Below are 21352 nucleotides of genomic sequence, written 5' to 3' on the forward strand. Positions count from 1 at the left end.
TCAAGGATCACCAGGTACCCTCCGGCTGAGGGGACCAGGAGTCGCAAGCTCTGATCAAACTTACGATGCAGATAAAGATGGCGGGCACAAAGAAGCTACAGGTGAAGTAATGCTTTGGTGAGAGCCAGCACCTGGAATTGAAGATTCAGAAGGTTATTACATCTGGCACCTTGTCCCCCACTTCCATCACAACCCCTGTCGTCCCCTCCTTGAGTGTGTCCTGGCTGAGACGGGGTTGGTCAGTGGGACACTGGACAGGTCCAGACTTCCACATGGACAACATCCAGGCAATGAGGAGCCAACACCCCATGAGGCAGGTGATGAACCATTTAACTATAAGACCACATGACGTAGGAGCAGAATTAGGCTAATCGGTCCATCAAGTCTGCTCCACTGTTCAATCACGGCTGAAATTTTTTCCCTCTCGACCCATTCTCCCCATAATCTTTCACACCCTTACTAATTAAGAACCCGCCTTAAATATACCCAATGACTTGGCCTCCACAACTGTCTGGATGTCCTTCCGTTCTGAAGCTGTGCTCTCTATACGAAACACTTCTCGTCCACTCTATCTCGGCCTTTCAAGATTTCAATGAGATCGCGCCCCCCCCCCCCGACATTTTTCTAAACTCCACTGGGTACAGGCCCACAGTCACGTAACCTCCTGATAGGTTATGTCATGGCGAGGCAGCGACAGCAGTAATGACAGAACCAGAGGCTGTTCGCAAGAGTTAGTAGAACAAACTCACGCTGTTGGGGTGCCGTATCCTCTGTGGTTGACCGCTGCAGAAATGGCCACGATCATAAATGGAAGTCCATAGCCGGCCCAGTGGATGTATCTCGCCAGGGGAATCTTGGTCTGAAAGACTACTTCCACCAGCAGGTAGAGCTGAACACCTTCCAAGAGCATCCAGACAAATACGGCCAAGAAGAGGTAGTGGAGCACCACAGCAACAAGTCCACACACGGTCTGGAGAAGAGTTACCGTCAGTGCACCGGAGATCTGCAGCTTCATACCAGTACCATGCCCTTCACAATTCAGGGCGTCCCAAAGCCCCACACAGCCAGCAAAACATAGTTATTACCCTACTGTAAGAACGTATCAGTCAAAGTACACACAAGAGGGACCACAAACTGTAGTTTCATAAGTCTGGCGTATTGGTGCTCGTGGATGGGGACAACTCCATTGGTGTTGAACTTGTTCTGTCTGGGGATAGATGGAACTTTCATGAACTCTCCCAGTGGAAAGCAGTCAGTATGACACAACATCTCTCTCTTGGTCTGGCACTGGACTTTAGTTGGGAACCGGCCATGATTGTGGCTGAGCCTGACACCTGGCAGCTGATGGCTCTGGATGTTGTGGAGATGTAGCTGCTTTTGTCACTCCAAGGATGATTCGGGACCACACAGAATGACCAGGCCTTAGGACATTCTGACCAGATGCAGACAATGTGTTCGAGTCAGAGTTGTAGAGTCATAGATTTCTAAAGCACAAAAATAGACCCTTCAGCCCATCTGATCCATAGGGATATTAAGAATAAAAGGGTGGCTCGGTAAAAAATAGCACCTTTTATGAGTGTGGCTGTGTGTGTGTGTGTGTGTGTGTGTGTGTGTGTGTGTGTGTGTGTGTGTGTGTGTGTGTGTGTGTGTGTATGTGCGTGTGCACCCAGCACTCTCTGTATGAAAACTTGTCCTTTGAGTGATGGACACACATGCTGCTTCTGGAGATCTCAGAGTGACAATGAGGCATTGGAGAGTATGGTAGTAGTGACATCATGGAACATACTTTAGAAGTAGAGGTGATCCCAAAGCCATCACTATAACACTTTGTGTGTTACAGCTGGGGATAATTTCCTGGAATTTCACTCATTATACTGGGTGCCTTTAGTGTGCTGAAATATTGGATAAACCTCCTTACCTTGTTGCTTGTTTGTGAAATTCCCACAAGGAAGATGAAGTCAGCCATGAACAAGGAGAGGCAGAGGTGCCGGTGGATGGTGCACCGTGTGTCCTTCAGGGGTTGGCAGGTATAAAATGTAATGATTGCCAGAAACAGACACAGTAGTGAGCTGCTTAACCCAATGTACGTGATCAGTTCCACCTCGAAAACCTCAGGAAGATCCTGTAGGGACAAACAGGGCCAACAGTGACACTGGGTCATTTAACAATCACATTCAGATGTTTTGCCTGACAACACAAGTACTGATAGGAAAATGCTTAATGCATATCAACTAAGAGGGTCTTGGCTGTTTCTACCTTCTTCATATCTTTTTACGACCTTGAAGTTGCCTTTAAGAAGGCATATGGTGTGTTGGCCTTCATTAGTTGGGAGATTGATTTCAAGAGCCACGAGGTAGTGTTGCACCTTTATAAAACCCCAGTTATTATGGAATATTATGTTCAGTTCTGGTTGCCTTATTATAAGAAGGACATGGAAGCTTTAGAAAGGGTGTAAGGAAGAATTTTCCATGATGCTGCCTGGATTAAAGAGCATGGCCTATGAGGATAGGATGAGTGAGCCAGAGGTTAAGGAGGGTGATAGAGGTGTACAAAATACTAAGTGGCATAGATCAACTGGATAGCCAGAGGCTTAGTCCTAGGGTGGAAATGACAAATAAGAGAGGGCTTAAGATGACTGGAGGGAAGTACAGTGGGACTCTCTGACGGTGGTGTCTGAAAAGAGGATGCTGTCCAAATTGCGTGCCACCGAGATGCAACACAGAGCGTCATAGGAAGTCATTCCTGCCTGTGGCCATCAAACTTTACAACTCCTCTCCTGGAGGGTCAGACACCCTGAGCCAATAGGCTGGTCCTGGACTTATTTCCTGGCATAATTTACATATTATTATTTAATTATTTATTGTTTTATATTGCTATATTTATATTCTGTTCTTGGTTGGTGCAACTGTAACGAAACCAAATTTCCCTCGGGATCAATAAAGTATGACTATGACTATGACTATGAACGTCAGAGTAGGTTTTTTACACAGAGAGGTGTGAGTGTGTGGAACGCACTTCGGGGATGGTGGTAGAGGTAGATACATTAAGAATATATAAAGAAAATTCTAAGACAGGCACGTGGATGAAAGAAAATTGGAGTCTATGTGGGAGGGAGGAGTTATATTGATCTTAGATTTGGTAAAAAAAAGGTAGGTACAATATTGTGGGCCGACGGGCCCACATACTGTTGTATGTTCTATGTTCTAAGTCCAAAAGTCCTGGAATTCACTCAAAGGAGCAGGACTGGAACATCTGATATAAACAATCCCCGATTCATTCTCCTTGAAGGAAGAACTTGCTTCTCAGTCTGGTAACTGACCCCTGACAGCCACATTGCTGTAGCCTTTGATGGTATCAGGTGAAACAGATTTCGGAATCTGGTTCAAATTGTCTGTGGAATGAACCCATCCAAAAGGAATTCATGGACATTAAACTTCACTTCCCGACAGCTCATGAATATCTGACTGGATCTTTATCTATTTGGACCAGGTGAGTTCTCCCTCAGGCACAGGACAACTGGCTATCGGGGATTTGATCATCCTCACACTGGTCTTCGTGGGATATTTTTGTATAATAAACTGGTTGTATTCCAATCCTACAGATGATACACTATTGAGTGACCTGACTGACCTAAGGTTGGGATGGGAGACATGCCTGCAATTGTCAAGAAAACAATGAACCATTATTTGACCATTTCTGTTTTGTTTTCTCACTCACACTCTTTCCCCTCTCTGCTCTCACTCCACAGTCACTGAGCATCCATCAATGCTCGCTGCTTGTACCTCCACTGACCATCACCAAAGTTGCTGCCTGTAACTCCGTGACCATCACCGACACTCACTACCTGTACCTCCACTGACCGACACTGACGTTCCCTGCCTGATCATCACCAATGCTTCCTGCTTGTGCCTCCACTGACCAGCTTTGCTGGCTGAGGTCCCACATTCCTACCTTTAGAGCCATTAGCACGGCAAAGCTGGATAGGTGATGGGCTTTGCAGACGGTATGTGTGCTGTTGTATTCCACCAGCTCACAGCCCTCAGGAGACCAGAAGTTTTCTGATGATGAAGTGGGATCCCAATAGACACAGGTTATTATAAAATCATCCTTGTTTTCCTGTAGGGAGTGAAGAAAACCCATTAACAATGATTTCCATTATTTGGTATCCCGTGAGGACTTGGTGGTGTTTTTATCCTAAGTAAAAAATCCCACTAAGTTCTGCTGATATTGTGTCCCAAATGAGCACGCTCTCATTTCCCATTTCCCTTGGATTCCAAGGGTTCTGTCAGGTGAATTCCTAGGAGCTTCCTCAAACGGATAGGGAGGTGGTCCAGAGAAAGAAGCCTGCAATTTGGTACTCAGATTGAGAGGCAGCATCTGTGGAGGGAAATGAGCAGTCAATATTTTGGGCTGAGACCCTTCATTTGGGCACTGAGTTAATTGTTCATTTTGCTCCACAGATGCTGCCTGACCTGCTGAGTTCCTCCAGCATTTTGCTTGTGTTGGGAGGTCAGGAGTTCATCCTATTATCCTTAGTGTGGCTCTCTTTGGCAGGTAGCGTTGCCAATGGGATTGGGTGTCCAGAGTGTGTGTGCAGGGAATGCCGATCTCACCCACTCCCTGACAGGAACCCAGCCTCATCACACTGGATCCTTTGAAGAGAAGCCACTCTGAGCTGCCTGAACCAGTCCACATCATTTGGACAAGATCTCACTAGACTACTCCCTGCTGGGGTAAGCTCTCTGTCCCTGCTTGCTGCTGCCTGCTGCAGGGGATGAAGCAGGAGAAGGACTGGAGTGAGATGCACTCACCTCATTGTGGGGGAAGGTGAAGATCAGGGGCTGGATGAGGGAACTGTTCTTCCTGTTGCCAATCACCATGGTTACCACCATGGAGCTCAGCTTCGATCCAGGACCGGTCCCATTGTTGTTGTCCAGAAATGCATTCAGGTCCTTGTGGACAATCAGACCAGCAGTAGGCACCCTTCCTAGAGGGGGGTGGGGAGAAATGAGAGAGGGGGGAGAGAGGAGGGGAGAGAGGGAGGTGGAGAGAGGGGGGGAGAGAGAGAGGGGGAGAGAGACAGAGACAGAGAGAGACAGAGAGAGAGATGTTAGCCCAGACCTCACCTCACCAAGTTCTGTTTAGTCCCTTCACTCCCACAAAGTGGGACAGCAGATCTCACACTTCCTGCACTGTCCCAGATGCACCTGAACACCAGTCCTGTGCGGCTGGAGTCACACACAGAAAGGATGGAATGGGATAGAGCAGATATCAATCCCTTCCCACCCCCCGAGACACAATTTAGTAGTTTTGTGGTCATCTTCATTCACAGAGTCACATACCACAGACAGTCTCTTCAGCCCATTGAGCCCATGCTGACCACCACATACTTGCTACTTGTCCTTGTATTTCTCTTTTATATTCCTGAACTGTTTAATTCCCAAAGTGCCAGGGTGGGATTTGAACCCCAGTCTCCAGGTCTCATCCAGGTCTCTGGGTTTTAGTGCAGGAGTTTAACTGCTTTGGGCTGAGATCCCAGGGTCTTCTGACCACCCATGACCTTTGAGGGGGGTCCATCAGCCAACCATAGTGGGTGCAGCTGGCTTCTGGCTGAAACTGGGAGAGGTTCATCATGGTCAATGGAAATGAAAGGGAGCAAGATTTAGTTTGGAATTTGGAGATGGGGAGTGGCAGGGAATATCACCAGCTTTTGTCTCCATTTACTTGGGCAGCCGGCAGTGATGAATCAGTGTTCCCCACACTGGTCAATCAGAGGTCCGTACACCGGTTATTCAGAGGTCCCCACACTGGTCAATCAGAGGTCCGTACACTGGTCAATCAGAGTTCCATACACTGGTCAGTCAGAGGTCCCCACACTGGTCAATCAGAGTTCCATACACTGGTCAATCAGAGGTCCCCACAGTGGTCAATCAGAGGTACGTACACTGGTTATTCAGAGGTCCCCACACTGGTCAATCAGAGGTCCCCACACTGGTCAATCAGAGTTCCATACACTGGTCAGTCAGAGGTCCCCACACTGGTCAATCAGAGGTACGTACACTGGTTATTCAGAGGTCCCCACACTGGTCAATCAGAGGTCCCCACACTGGTCAATCAGAGGTCCGTACACTGGTCAATCAGAGGTCCCCACACTGGTCAATCAGAGGTCCGTACACTGGTCAATCAGAGGTCCCCACACTGGTCACTCAGAGGTCCCCACAGTAGTCAGTCAGAGGTCCCCACACTGGTCATTCAGAGGTCCCCACACTGGTCAATCAGAGGTCCGTACACTGGTCAATCAGAGGTCCCCACACTGTTTATTCAGAAGTCCCCACACTGGTCAATCAGAGGTCCGTACGCTGGTCAATCAGAGATCTGTACACTGGTCAATCAGAGGTCCCCACACTGGTCAATCAGAGGTCCCCACACTGGTCAATCAGAGGTCCGTACACTGGGTGAACTAGAGGGGCTGTATGCTGCCTGGCCTCCTACATGTAATGGGAAAGCTTGTAGGGCAGAACCAGGGGAGGAACACTTTTGCTGAGAGATTCCAAAGCCTTCTGCCCACTAGTCTGGGGCCAGGGTATTTCCACAAAACCCTTCATAAATTATACAGAGTCCAGCATAAATTTCTATCTAAATGAGTTTATTTTCACTACCAGAAGAGCCCCCCTGATAATCTACAAGTCACCCACTGAAACTGTTAGTGTCACACTTTACCAGGGGTCACTTCCTTCAGAATGGCTGGGTCAATATCAACGGTGTGTCCCAGTACCGATATCATCAATGGATCAGAGGCATTGGCTTGTCGCTTTATTCCAATTTCTACAAAATGAAGATTTGGTACAGTTACTACTGTAGAATAATAAAGTTAACGTTTATTAACTGCTTAGTTAATAAAGTTCTTCTCTCTTTCTTCAAGTTGCCACTTACATCAGAGTTCCTGCCATGACATCAGATGTCACACTGTGACCACCAACAGTTTTAGCTCAGAGTGTGTCCCTGTGAGCCTAGAGTCACACAGGGTCGCACAGTCTCGGGGACACAACTTCCCAGCTCACAGTAATGGAAAGAAGGAAATGGGACAGAAAGTCTGTAAATGCTGCAAGTCTGAGATAAAACAGGGATTTCACCAGATCAGGTGACAGGAACAGAGTGATGTTTCTGGGTGATGACCAACCCTCAGATCGTCGAGCTGAGGGGTTATGCCTTGGTCGGGTCAACAGTGCAAATGTGTGTCTTAAGCATTCTTCTTCTGATTGCAAGACCATGTTGGACATTGGAAATACAAAATACTGCAAGTCTGATTCATTGGCGGGGGAGCTGCATGGCCTGAGGTTGTCCCTCATGCCGTTACAGTTACCCAGGGGAGGAGGCGCTGGAGACGGTGAGGGAGAGGACAGCAGCAAATGAGTTGGAATCTGTGCCAAATTGGGGGCTGGCCCCTGCGGGTTGGCTCTCCCATTGGTGTTGGTCTCCAGTGTTTGCTCTGTGGGAGACAAGCAGGATTGCCTTCATCTGTGGCCGACCCACCATGAGATGAGGAATTGCCATGTGTTTGTACTTGCAGAAACATGGCTCCAGGATAACACCCCTTGCACCATCAATATTCAGGAACTGTGCTAATATTATTTTTGTGTCTGTATGTGCTATTGTAATTATATGTGCTACATGTGACTCTCTGTGCTGTGCTTTGCATCTGCGCTCCTAAAACCACTGTTTCGTTTAGCTGTATACATGTGTGTAATTGAATGACAATTAAACTTAAACTTGACAGGGTCCCCTTCCTTAAGGAAGGGCATTAGTACAATGTCACTGTATATGTACTGATTATACAGTAGCTGGATGGGGTGGTTGATTTCTGAGGAAGGATCAGACACACCAGCCTTGTATTCACTGGAGATTAGGAGAGAGAGGGTTACAGGAAGACCCACCTTCACATTCATATCCTCACTTAGTTCCACACCTTCAGCCAGCTTGGGACTTACTGTTGGTCCCTTCTGCTCAATCACTGATACAGGTCATGAATATTGAAACTAATGTGTTTACTTCAAATTGGTGTGAAGTGTGAAATAAGACATCCCTTTACATCTCTGTTCAGTCTTCTGTCCATCTTACAGAGACAGATATAATTTGACTGTGGTTGGAGACTGGACTCACTAGTTTATGGGAGATACCACTATCTGTCATGCTGAAGCCACTCTCAGGTTGATGAAGTCACCTCATATTCTGTCTGGGTAGCCTCCAACCTGAAGGTACAAACATCAATTTCTCTAACTTCTGGTTATTTCTCCCTCTTTTTCCTTCTTTCTTTTTCCATTTCACATTCTGTCTCCCTGTTTGTTTACTCTTCTCTTCTCCTCACCTGTCTTTCTTTTGTCTCTGGTTCTCCCCCTCCTTCCCTTCGTCTATCCTCTTCTATCAGATTCTTTCTTCTTCAGAGCTTCACCTCTTCCAGCAATTATCTCCCAGCTTCTCACTTCATCCCCCACTCCAGTCACCCATCTTCTTCCTCACCTGGTCTCACCTATCATCTGCCTTCCCCTCCCCCCACTTTCTTATTCTGGCTTCTGCCCCCTTCATTTCCAGTCCTTATGAAGTGTCTCAGCCCTAAATGCTGTTTATTCCTCTCCATAGATGCTGCCTGACCTGCTGAGTTCCTCCAGCGTTTTGTGCGTGTGGCTGTTATTGCGAGTGTTTTGGGTTACTGATACCTGCTGGAGAAGAAAACACACAGTGAGTGAGATTCCTGTCCATCTGGTCTCAGAGCCCAGTGGAGCCAAGTGGGATCACTAGCCAGTGAGGTTGTCTGAGCATGGTGAAGGAGTTCAGGCTCATGTCACTTGTACAGACAGTGGGATTTGTGATTCATTAACACTTTACCAAATGCTTCCATTGACTGATGCTCTTCATGTTGATTTGATGGAGCTTCAACCAAAGACATCATCATGCTTTCCGTCTTGTCCAGCAGCTGGAATACGTTCCTGAGCTGGGCCGGTCGACTTCCGACTGTGGACACCCTCAGGTAGAGAGTCTGTATTTCACACGCACTAATACACTGTAACCAGATTGAGGAAACAGGTGGTTGTTTTAAACTTCCTGACTACGCTGGCATCTGTCACTCAATAAAATGTCAGATGCACTGAGTTGGTTGTCTTTATGGACTATTACAAATGTGGTGACTGAGCTTTTTTATCAATACTCCCAGGTTTGGATTTCCCAAACCAACACATCAATAGTTCCCCGGGAAGCAGTTTCTCACACAACCACACAATGCCCAAAATGACTGAAGTAGTTTTGAAGTGTGACTCTTCCTGGATTCCTGCCCAAGCCCAAAATCAGCAAAGCAGATTGTCTAATCATTTTCACATCTTAGACTGTGGGGTCACACCGTGCATAAACTGTGTGCCCATGAACTCTGCCTTACAACTTTTCAAATGGTCCTTTGTGAATGTTTCATAATTGTTCCTTATTCAATCTTCCTAATTCAAAACATTGAATTCTTAAAAAATCTTTAAAAAGGAATTTTTTAAGATGCACTTGTCATTAAACCGGAGGTATTGTTCCAATCAAAATCTCATAAAACCCAGAGTGGATTTGGAATAGATCTCCTACAACACTAGTGGGTAATGGTGAGTTAAGATTCAAAATTCAAGGTTGTTTAATGTCATTTCTAGTATACAAGTGTAAAGGAGAACAAAATAATTGTGACTCTGAATCTGATGCAGCACAAAGTGACTGAGTATAGAGAACTTGGTAGGAAGTTGAAAAGCAGGACCTCGAGGGTGGTAATCTCAGGATTGGTACCTGTGCTACATGCCAGTGAGGGTAGGAATAGGATGTTCTAGAGAATGAACAAGTGGCTGAGGAACTGGTGTAGGGAGCAGGGTTTCAGATTTCAGGATCATTGGGACCTCTTCTGGGGCAGGTGGGACCTGTACAAGAGAGACGGGTTACACTTGAACTACAGGGGGACCAATATCCTTTCAGGGAGGTTTGTTAGTGCTATTGCGGGGGCTTTAAACTAGATTTGCAGGGGGATGGGAACCAGAGTGCCAGAGCTGACAGTGTGGCTGGGGTGAAAATAAATGATGTTAAAAGTTCAAGCAAATCCACTAATAGAAAGGTTGTGAGTGGTGGTAAAAATCTCCTGAGGTGTATATATTTCAATGCTAGGAGTATTGCGGGGAAGGCGGATGAGTTGAGGGTATGGATTGACACGTGGAATTATGACGTTGTAGCAATTAGTGAAACTTGGCTACAGGAGGGGCAGGACTGGCAACTTAATATTCCAGGGTTCCGATGTTTCAGATGATTTTGAGGCAGAGGAATGAAAGGTGGGGGAGTGGCACTGCTTGTTAGGGAAAATATTACAGCGGTGCTCAGACAGGACAGATTAGAGGACTTGTCTACTGAGTCCTTGTGGGTGGAGCTGAGAAACAGGAAAGGTATGGCCACATTAGTGGGATTGTATTACAGACCACCCAATAGTCAACGAGAATTGAAAGAGCAAATCTGCAGAGAGATAGCAGGCAACTGTAGGAAACATAAAGTTGTGGTGGTAGTGGATTTTAATTTTCCATATCTTGATTGGGTCTCCCATACTAGATGGTTTAGAGTTTGTAAAATGTGTTCAGGAAGGTTTTCTAAATCAATATATAGAGGGACCAACTAGAAGGGATGCAATATTGGATCTCCTGTTAGGAAACGAGTTAGGACAAATGACAGAAGTCTGTGTAGGGGAGCACTTTGGTTCCAGTGATCATAACACCATTAGTTTCAACTTGATCATGGACAAGGATAGATCTGGTCCTAGGGTTGAGGTTCTTAACTGGAAGAAGACCAAATTTGAAGAAATGAGAAAGGATCTAGAAAGCGTGGATTGGGACAGGTTGTTCCCTGGCAAGGATGTGATTGGTAGGTGGGAAGCCTTCAAAGGAGAAATTTTGAGAGCGCAGAATTTGTATGTTCCTGTGAGGATTAAAGGCAAAGTGAATAGGAATAAGGAACCTTGGTTCTCAAGGGATATTGCAACTCTGATAAAGAAGAAGAGGGAGTTGTATGGCATGTATAGGAAGCAGGGAGTAAATAAGGTGCTTGAGGAGTATAAGAAGTGCAAGAAAATACTTAAGAAAGAAATCAGGAGGGCTAAAAGAAGACATGAGGTTGCCTTGGCAGTCAAAGTGAAGGATAATCCAAAGAGCTTTTACAGGTATATTAAGAGCAAAAGGATTGTAAGGGATAAAATTGGTCCTCTTGAAGATCAGAGTGGTCAGCTATGTGCAGAACTAAAGGAAATGGGGGAGATCTTAAATAGGTTTTTTGCATCTGTATTTACTAAGGAAACTGGCATGAAGTCTATGGAATTAAGGGAAACAAGTAGTGAGATCATGGAAACTGTACAGATTGAAAAGGAGGAGGTCCTTGCTGTCTTGAGGAAAATTAAAGTGGATAAATCCCCGGGACCTGACAGGGTGTTCCCTCAGACCTTGAAGGAGACTAGTGTTGAAATTGCAGGGGCCCTGGCAAAAATATTTAAAATGTCGCTGTCTACAGGTGAGGTGCCGGAGGATTGGAGAATGGCTCATGTTGTTCCGTTGTTTAAAAAAGGATCAAAAAGTAATCCGGGAAATTATAGACCAGTAAGTTTAACGTCGGTAGTAGGTAAGTTATTGGAGGGAGTACTAAGAGACAGAATCTACAAGCATTTGGATAGACAGGGACTTATTAGGGAGAGTCAACATGGTTTTGTGCGTGGTAGGTCATGTTTGACCAATCTATTGGAGTTTTTCGAGGAGGTTACCAGGAAAGTGGATGAAGGGAAGGCAGTGGATATTGTCTACATGGACTTCGGTAAGGCCTTTGACAAGGTCCAGCATGGGAGGTTAGTTAGGAAAATTCAGTCGCTAGGTATACATGGAGAGGTGGTAAATTGGATTAGACATTGGCTCAATGGAAGAAGCCAAAGAGTGGTAGTAGAGAATTGCTTCTCCGAGTGGAGGCCTGTGACTAGTGGTGTGCCACAGGGATCAGTGCTGGGTCCATTGTTATTTGTCATCTATATCAATGATCTGGATGATAATGTGGTAAATTGGATCAGCAAATTTGCTGATGATACAAAGATTGGAGGTGTAGTAGACAGTGAGGAAGGTTTTCAAAGCCTGCAGAGGGACTTGGACCAGCTGGAAAAATGGGCTGAAAAATGGCAGATGGAGTTTAATACAGACAAGTGTGAGGTATTGCATGTTGGAAGGACAAACTAAGGTAGAACATACAGGGTTAATGGTAAGGCACTGAGGAGTGCAGTAGAATAGAGGGATCTGGGAATACAGATACAAAATTCCCGAAAAGTGGCGTCACAGGTAGATAGGGTCGTAAAGAGAGCTTTTAGTACATTGGCCTTTATTAATCAAAGTATTGAGTATAAGAGCTGGAATGTTATGAAGAGGTTGTATAAGGCATTGGTGAGGCCGAATCTGGAGTATTGTGTTCGGTTTTGGTCACCAAATTACAGGAAGGATATAAATAAGGTTGAAAGAGTGCAGAGAAGGTTTACAAGGATGTTGCCGGGACTTAAGAAACTCAGTTACAGAGAAAGGTTGAATAGTTTAGGACTTTATTCCCTGGAGCATAGAAGAATGAGGGGAGATTTGACAGAGGTATATAAAATTATGATGGGTATTGATGGAGTGAATGCAAGCAGGCTTTTTCCACTGAGGCAAGGGGAGAAAAAAACCAGAGGACATAGGTTAAGGGTGAGGGGGGAAAAGTTTAAAGGGAACATTAGCGGGGGGCTTTTTCACACAGAGAGTGGTGGGAGTATGGAATGAGCTGCCAGACGAGGTGGTAAATGCGGGTTCTTTTTTAACATTTAAGAACAAATTGGACAGATACATGGATGGGAGGTGTACCGAGGGATATGGTCCATGTGCAGGTCAGTGGGATTAGGCAGAAAATGGTTCGGCACAGCCAAGAATGGCCAAAAGGCCTGTTTCTGTGCTGTAGTTTCTATGGTTCTAAAAAAATGCAATAAGACAAAGAACAGAACATTAATAAAAATCAACTTATATACATAGATTGATTGTATATCCATAAAGTGACGCTCGGCACAGGAGTGTCTGTACCTAACATGACTGACAGGAAATAATAAAATAGTGGTAACAGTCTGGGACATCACGCTATAGATGTACAGAGCATTGGTTAGACTTCACTTGAAACATTGTGTTCAGTCTGGTCACCAGAGTACAGGAGGGATGTGGTAACAATAGACAAAGTTTAGAAGATATGTGGCCTGAGATGGAGGGCTGTGGTTGTGAGAGGTTGGAGAGGCTGGGTTTGATCTCACTGGAATGTAGAGGGCTGAGGGGTGACTTTGTTGAGATTTATAAAGTTATGATAGGCATAGATATACAGGACCGTTTTCCCAGGGAGGTCTTAGAACCAGAGGCACAGATTTAGAATGACAGGGGAGACATTTAATGTGGACCTGAGGGGTAAATGTTTCACTTGGTAGGTAGTGAATATGTGGAATGAAATGTCAGTAGAGGTACTGGAGGCAAATAGACTATATTTATGTTTAGAAGGCACTTAGACAGGAGCTTAGATAGAAACTGTCCAAGTAAGTGGGATTAGTGTAGAGAGGGAGGTGTTGCTGGGGCAAAGGGAACGTTTTTCTAAACACAAGAGATTATGCAGATGCTGGTAATCTAGAGCAACACTCACAAAATGCTGGAAGAACTCAACAGGTTAGGCAGCATCTTTGGAGGGAAATAAACAATCAATGTTTTAGGTCGAGGTGTGGCAATGAGGTTGGATGCTGTAGAGACAAACAATGACATCCCAGCCTCTGTATTCTCCTTCATCCTCTCCTCCTCCCACCTGCTTCCATATGCCTCTCCTCAGTCCACCCATCTCCTACTGGCTCCAGTCACATCCTTCACCCTCCCCTCTTAAGACCAGACATCTCCCCTCTCCACTCTCAGCCCTGATGCAGGGTCTTGACATTGACAATTCTTCTCACCCTCAGATGCTGCTCAAACCGTTGTGTTTCTCCAGTAAGTTGTGATTTGCTCTAGATTTTAGTATTGACAGTCTACAGTGTCTCCAAACAGACACTGCATTGTCCAGATGTGTATTAGCTGGTACACCCTACTGGTATTTGTGGGATCTTGCTAAGTACAAACTTTAACTGTGACTGCTGTGACTATAGTTCCAAAACCTTCAAAGCATTCAAGCATCTGGAAATTATTTTAGGGACTATAAAATGCAAATTCTTTGTTTATTTGCCTGAGACACTTACCACTTGGTCAGATTCTGTGGAATTTTTATCACTTCTTGTCCGGTTCATAAAGCAGGATTGTTCACAATCTGTGATGAGCAAGCCATCGGTTAGTGTTACAGGTTGTGCTCCAGCAATTTCCACAATACATTCCACCAGTAGTGATGTTCTCAACCACACATTGTCACAGGTTTCCTTAGTGAAGACTGGACCTTTTGTAATGAATTTCCTGGGACTGATCCATCTCTGTTCTTCCATTAACAGCATTGGGCACAGTTGGTACATGTTAATCATGGGGCAGCTGAGAGGCATGTCAGTAAACTCTGGTCACAGTGTACGACATTTAGAATGAGAGAAAAAAAGGTAGACCGCAGGGAAGCTGTGTCCTGGAAGCCGATGCAGTTCCCCTCTATGTGGGGAGGTACCTGAACTGCAATCAATGCCCACAGCTGGGCAAGTGTCAGTGAGGATTAGTGTGGGTGGAAATTGGTCTGGGAGGGGATTGGTGTGGCTGGGGATTAGTGTGGGTGGTGATTGGCGTAGGTGGAGTTTGGTGTAGGTGGAGATTGGTGTGGGAGGGGATTACTGTGGGTGAGGATTGGTGTGGCTGGGGATGAGTGTGGGTGGGGTTGGTGTGGGAGGGGATTTGGGTGGGAGGGGATTGGTGTGGATGAGGATTGGTGTGGGAGGTAATTAGTGTTGGTGGAGATTGGTGTGGGTGGAGATAAGTGTGGGTGGAGCTTGGCATTGAAGTGAGGACTCTGGATAGGTCCTCACTAGGAAGCACTCCAGAGTTCCCGTTGGTGGAAAGTTGGAGACAGGTAGTGGGCGTCCGAGGAACAGGAATATCCAACACATTATCCTCCGCAACTTCCGCCACCTTCAACAGGACCCCACCACTAAGCACATCTTTCCCTCTCCACCTCTCTCCGCCTTCTGCAGGGATCGGTCCCTCCGCGACTCCCTGGTCCAAATGTCCCTCCCCATGGATCTCCCACCTGGCACTTATCCCTGTAAGCGCAAGTGCTACATCTGTCCCTACACCTCCTCTCTTGCCACCATTCAGGGCCCCAAACAGTACTTCCAAGTGAGGCAACACTTCACTTGTGAGTCTGTTGGGGTCATCCGGAGCTCCCGGTGCTCCTGGTGCGGCCTCCTCTACATCGGTGAGACCCGATGCAGATTGGGGGACCATTTTGTCCAGCACCTACTACCCATTGTGTTTTCCCGTATTCTTTCCCGTATTCTTTCTTCACCTTTCCTGCCTATCACCTCCCTGCTTCCCCTCCCCCACCCCTTTATCTTTCCCCTTACTGGTTTTTCACCTGGAACTGACCAGCCTTCTCCTCCCCACCCTCCCCCACCTTCTTTATAGGGCCTCTGCCCCTTCCCCCTACAGTCCTGACGAAGGGTTCCGGCCCGAAACGTCGACTGATTGTTTCCACGGATGCTGCCCGACCTGCCGAGTTCCTCTAGCGTGTTGTGAGTGTTGCTTTGACCCCAGCATCTGCAGAGTATTTTGTGCTGAGGAATATTCTGTTCCAGTCTAAGGTCCTGGAGGAACTCGTTGTCGGGAGATCGAGTCCTGACTCAGAATGTGAAATGAATTGTGTCCTAAGCTGCCACTGTGAAGGGCTGGAATAAACCCAGACTTTGACCCAGTCAATAGGGATGAGGAACCAGGCAGATTGGGAATATCTCCCTTACTCATTATCCCAGCCTTTGGCCATTTGATCTTGAGGTCTGTTTGTTCCGAATTCCTCTCCCTTGTGTTTCATGCCAGAGTTCAGAAAACAATAAACAGACTGGCCAGACACAAAATGCTGGAGGAACTCAGCAGGCTAGGCAGCATCTATGGAAAAGAGTACAGTCGACATTTCAGGCTGAGACCCTTCAGCAGGACCCTGTTGAAACTAATGGAATCTTAGATTTAAAGTATTTGTTCAGAGAGTAATTTTACTTTCAAACATTCAGAATATTTTAAACTAATGTATGTCTGCTTTGTGTAAAGTACAATGCCCGTCACTCCTCACCTGTACAATTGGAGTGACCTCCTCCGGTCAGACAGCAGTAGTTTCCGATCGTATTTAAGCAGCTTTCTCTCTTGTTACATTTCATTTTCTTTAATTTGCACTCATCAACGTCTGGGAATAAATTGAAATATTAACGTAAACTTTCAGTTTAGTTCTTCACTGGCTCAGGTTGTGTGTTAGATGACAAGGAGGATGTTTGACCCAGAGACAGTGGGCCCGAGGTCTGAGACCTGACCTCACTGATTCATCGGTAGGGCAGCAGATTGCATCAGCTCTCTAATGAAGCTGCAGTCTCTAAACCGGCTTCACTGGTTGACAGGGGCCTAGAATGCAGACAGCCAGGGACGGAATCAGGGAGTATGTAGGGAAAGATGAAGAGGAGCCTTCAGCCACACACCCAGCTGCCTGACCCGGACACTGAGCCAACCCCTCCCAGACTCTGAGGGAATAGAATCACGTTCGTATACTCTAGAGATACTGTTAAGAGAGGTAGCTGCTTTCTTTCCCCAGTGGAAAAAAGTGAATTAGTCAGGTTTTCACAACAATCTCAAAGTCTTGCTAATCTGAAATTTGCTCCAGATTCAAACAATTAACCAAAGTTAAGCTTCCCAACAATCATGTTGATATAGGAGTTCACACATCAATATTGTTACTGATAACACCAGCTATAACTCAACCATCTCATCTGCCTGAGACTGAGCTTCTGACCCCTTGCAGCCATACAGCCTGAGGCTTCATGGAATGATGAAGTATATACAATGGACTACAATCAGTATGATGGAAATCAATAATTAACACTGAAAACAATCAAACTCTCAGCAAGTTAGGCAGCATCTGTGGAGGATGAACAAAGTCAATCTCCCAGGTCAATAACCTAGCACCTGTGTCACTGACGTGAAAAACTGACTATTTCTCCCTCTGCAGATGCTGCTCAACTTGCTGAAAATTTCTAGCATTGTTAGAACTTTGTTTTGTTTTCACCACACATAGAGGAACATGGGAACAATGAGGCCTGTGATCCAGTCTAATTACCGTAATCTTCTCCAGGTAACCAAGACACACTGCTTGCCAATGAAACATAACATGGATGCTGGTGGATACCGGGATAAGCAGTGAAGTTACTGAAATAGAGAAAATTTACCTTTGCAGTAGGGACGCCCAGTTGTACAGTTCTGTATCTCCAGGCACAGTTTAAACCCTTTCTTGCAGTGACAGGCATACCCGCTGCGATTGGCCACACAGTCTGAGCCATAAGGACATGTGTGTGAACGACAAGCATCAGATTCTGAAACATACAATGGTGAACAATCATTGGTTGCTGACAACTTCTACCCAGCTATTATTGGACTACTTAATGGTTCCCTAGTATGATAAGATGGACTCTCAAACTCAAAATCTACTTATGATCTTGCACTTTATTGCCTGCCTGTAGCTTTAGAGGACTTTAGGTTTGGGAAGAGATTAGAAAGCTAATTCTCACAACCTGTTCAATGTAACTGACATTAATCCAATCCCTCAGAATGGTAATCTACGCATGGAGCCAAAAGAGATGGGGAGAGATCTTAAATGAATTTTTTGCATCTGTATTGAACACAGAGTCTTTAGAAGTGAGGCGAAGTGGCAGCAAGGTCATTAACACTATGCAGAGTACAGATGAGGAGATATTTGCTGTGTTGAGGCAAATTAGGGTGGATAAATCCCCAGAGCCCGACAAGGTGTTCTCTTGGGCCCTGTGGGAGGCAAGTGCAGAAATTGGGGGAGCCCTAGCAGAGATATTTACACATTGTATCGGAGGGATAGGAAAGTAGGCATAGGGGGTGGTGTGGCTCTACTGGTAAAGAATGGCACCAAATCAGTAGAAAGATGTGACATAGGATCGGAAGATGTTGAATCCTTGTGGGTTGAGTTCAGAAACTGCAAGGGTAAAAGGACGCTGATGGCAGTTATATACCGGCCTCCCAACAGTGGCTGGGAGGTGGACCACAGGTTACAACAAGAAATAGAAAAGGTAAGTCAAATCTGGTGATGTCATCGTTCAGAATGGCAGCTTAAATCAACAGCTCCTCTGGAAAAACACATATTTTGCCCCGTTAATCCATCAACTACAAGATCTTTCGAAAATATCTGAATTGATAAGGGGGGCAAGAATGGGGAGAAAGAATGGAGATGAAAAAAGCACCACTGCAGAGCCTATGGAAGAGAGAGGTGCAGTGTGCGGCTCTCCTACACGTGCGCGTGGCGGCGAGGCTGATGCGGGTCCTCGTGCAGGTGAAGTGGCAATTATGATAAGGATTCTGGAAGAGATAAGGGAAGTCCAACAGGATATAAAACAACAACTCAATGATATAAAGTCAGAGCTCGCCAATGTCAATCAGAAAATAGCGGTGGCAGAGACTCGAATTGAGAAGGTGGAAGATCGCGTGCAAAATGTGGAACAGATACTAAGTAAGACGATAAAAGTATTAAATCAACAGGAAAGTAAATTGCTTGACCAGGAGGGAAGATCACGACGGAAAAATGTCAGGATTTATAATGTTCCCGAAGGAGCGGAGGGATAATCGATGATGGACTTTGCAGAAAAGCTGGTGCGGGAAGCGCTGGAGATTCCCCAGACTATGGAGATTGAAATTGAGAGGGCGCATCGTTCGCTCATCCCGCAGCCTCACGGAGACAGAGAAAGTAAACCACGCTCAATAGTACTTAGATTCCTTCCATTCAAGAGCAAGGCGGAGATTCTACCAAGGGCCTGGGGTAAGAAGAGGGTTTTTTGGAATGGGAAGTTAATATACTTTGATCATGATTACCCCCCCGGCGGTTCTACAGAAAAGGAAGGAGTATTCCGAAGCGAAACAAATATTAAAGCAAGAAAAGATTAAATTCCAAACCCCGTACCCTGCTAAACTGAGGGCATTTTACCAAGAAGGGATACGACTATACCAGATGGTGGAAGAGGCGACTACAGACATGTACAACAAGGACTGCCCATTAGCGTGGTCAAACCAAGGGAAAGTCTGGCTGAGCAGTTATCCCGATTTGCTTGGGAAATAGTAAGAGAACCTACAAACCCCATTTCCAGAAAAGTTGGGATATTTTCCAAAATGCAATAAAAACAAAAATCTGTGATATGTTAATTCACGTGAACCTTTATTTAACTGACAGAAATACAAAGAAAAGATTTTCAATAGTTTTACTGACCAACTTAATTGTATTTTGTAAACATACACAAATTTAGAATTTGATGGCTGCAACACACTCAACAAAAATTGGGACAGAGGCATATTTACCATTGTGTTACATCACCTTTCCTTTTAATAACACTTTTTAATCATTCTGGAACTGAGGATACTAATTGTAGTAGATTTGCAATTGGAAATTTTGTCCATTCTTGCTTGATATTAGACTTCAGCTGCTCAACAGTCCGTGGTCTCCGTTGTCTGATTCTCCTCTTCATGATGTGCCATACATTTTCAATAGGAGATAGATCTGGACTGGCAGCAGGCCAGTCAAGCATACGCACTCTGTCTCTACAAAGCCATGCTGTTGTAGCCCGTGCAGAATGTGCTCTGGCATTGTCCTGCTGAAATAAGCATGGATGTCCCGGGAAGAGACGTCGCCTTGATGGCAACATATGTCTCTCTAAAATCCTAATATACGCCTCAGGGTCAATGGTACCTTCACATACATGCAACTCACCCATGCCGTGGGCACTGATGCACCCCCATACTATCACAGATGCTGGCTTTTGCACCTTTCGCTGATAACAATTTGGATGGTCGTTTTCATCTTTGGCACGGAGAACTCGACTCCCATTTTTTCCGAAAACTAGCTGAAATGTGGACTCATCTGACCACAGCACACGGTTCCACAGTCTTTCGGTCCATCTGAGATGAGCTCGGGCCCAGGGAACTCACCGGCATTTCTGCATAGAGTTGATGTATGGCTTCCTCCTTGCGTAATACAATTTCAGGTTGCATTTCTGGATGCAGCGACGGATTGTGTTGAGTGACAATGGTTTTCCGAAGTACTCCCGAGCCCAGGTGGCTATAATTGTCACAGTAGCATGACGGTTTCTTAGGCAGTGCCGCCTGAGGGCTCGAAGATCACGCGTATTTAACAGTGGTTTCCGACCTTGCCCTTTACGCACTGGGATGTCTTTGAATTCTCTGAATCTTTTCACAATATTATGTACTGTAGATGTTAAAAGACCTAAATTCTCTGCAATCTTGCATTGAGAAATGTTCCTTTTGAACTGACTAACAATTCTTTCATGAATTTTGGCACAAAGGGGTGAGCCACGACCCATCCTTGCTTGCAAAGACTGAGCCTTTGATGGACGCTACTTTTACACCCAGTCAAGATACCTCACCTGCTACCAATTAGCCTGCTTAATGTGGAGTCTTCCAAACCGGTGTTACTTGAATATTCTGTGCACTTTTCAATCTTATTTTAACTCTGTCCCAACTTTTGTTGAGTGTGTTGCAGCCATCAAATTCTAAATTTGTGTATATTTACAAAATACAATTAAGTTGGTCAGTAAGACTATTGAAAATCTTTTCTTTGTACTTTTGCCAGTTAAATAAAGGTTCACATGAATTAACATATCACAGATTTTTGTTTTTATTGCATTTTGGAAAATATCCCAACTTGTCTGTAAATGGGGTTTGTAGAAAGCAGGGGATGGGAGCAGGACGAGAGAAGGATATTAGGAAGAGACTGTCAGTTCTCCGAGGGCAGCCCTCACCTCCTCCAGAAGAGCCATAAAGTTTGGGTAACTTTAAAAGTGCTGATAAACTAAACGGAAGCAAAAATAGACGGTGATATACCTACCTCGAGAAATACGTATTATAATGTGGATTTTATATTACTCAATTTTTAAAAATTCATTTATTCATTCCTTTTTCCCCACCTAAATGAGAATACATACATGGGAGGAATACACAGGGAAATCATTTCTGTGTAATGGACATAGTTTTTTTTTTACCTACTTTTACAGGTACTGCAGTGGGGGCCCTCAACTCACAGGTAGGAGGAGCTATCCCCC

General features: G+C 45.4%; 1 protein-coding gene across 3 annotated transcripts in view; it reads right to left on the reverse strand.

Moving 5' to 3' along the window:
• The window catches only part of LOC140191047 (adhesion G protein-coupled receptor E5-like), a 74422-nt gene that overhangs the window by 11336 nt on the left and 41734 nt on the right, over positions 1-21352 (reverse strand). For all 3 annotated transcript variants that reach the window (XM_072248117.1, XM_072248118.1, XM_072248116.1), the window contains 10 exons: positions 17453-17596; positions 16312-16422; positions 14300-14367; positions 8884-9058; positions 6721-6825; positions 4812-4987; positions 3952-4116; positions 1919-2122; positions 750-970; positions 65-131 (listed from right to left, as the gene is read on the reverse strand). In XM_072248117.1, the coding sequence (XP_072104218.1) occupies positions 65-131; positions 750-970; positions 1919-2122; positions 3952-4116; positions 4812-4987; positions 6721-6825; positions 8884-9058; positions 14300-14367; positions 16312-16422; positions 17453-17596 (1436 nt within the window). The remainder of the gene's footprint in view (positions 1-64; positions 132-749; positions 971-1918; positions 2123-3951; positions 4117-4811; positions 4988-6720; positions 6826-8883; positions 9059-14299; positions 14368-16311; positions 16423-17452; positions 17597-21352) is intronic.

This window comes from Mobula birostris, chromosome 32 (assembly GCF_030028105.1).
Source record: "Mobula birostris isolate sMobBir1 chromosome 32, sMobBir1.hap1, whole genome shotgun sequence".
Lineage (NCBI taxonomy): Eukaryota > Metazoa > Chordata > Chondrichthyes > Myliobatiformes > Myliobatidae > Mobula > Mobula birostris.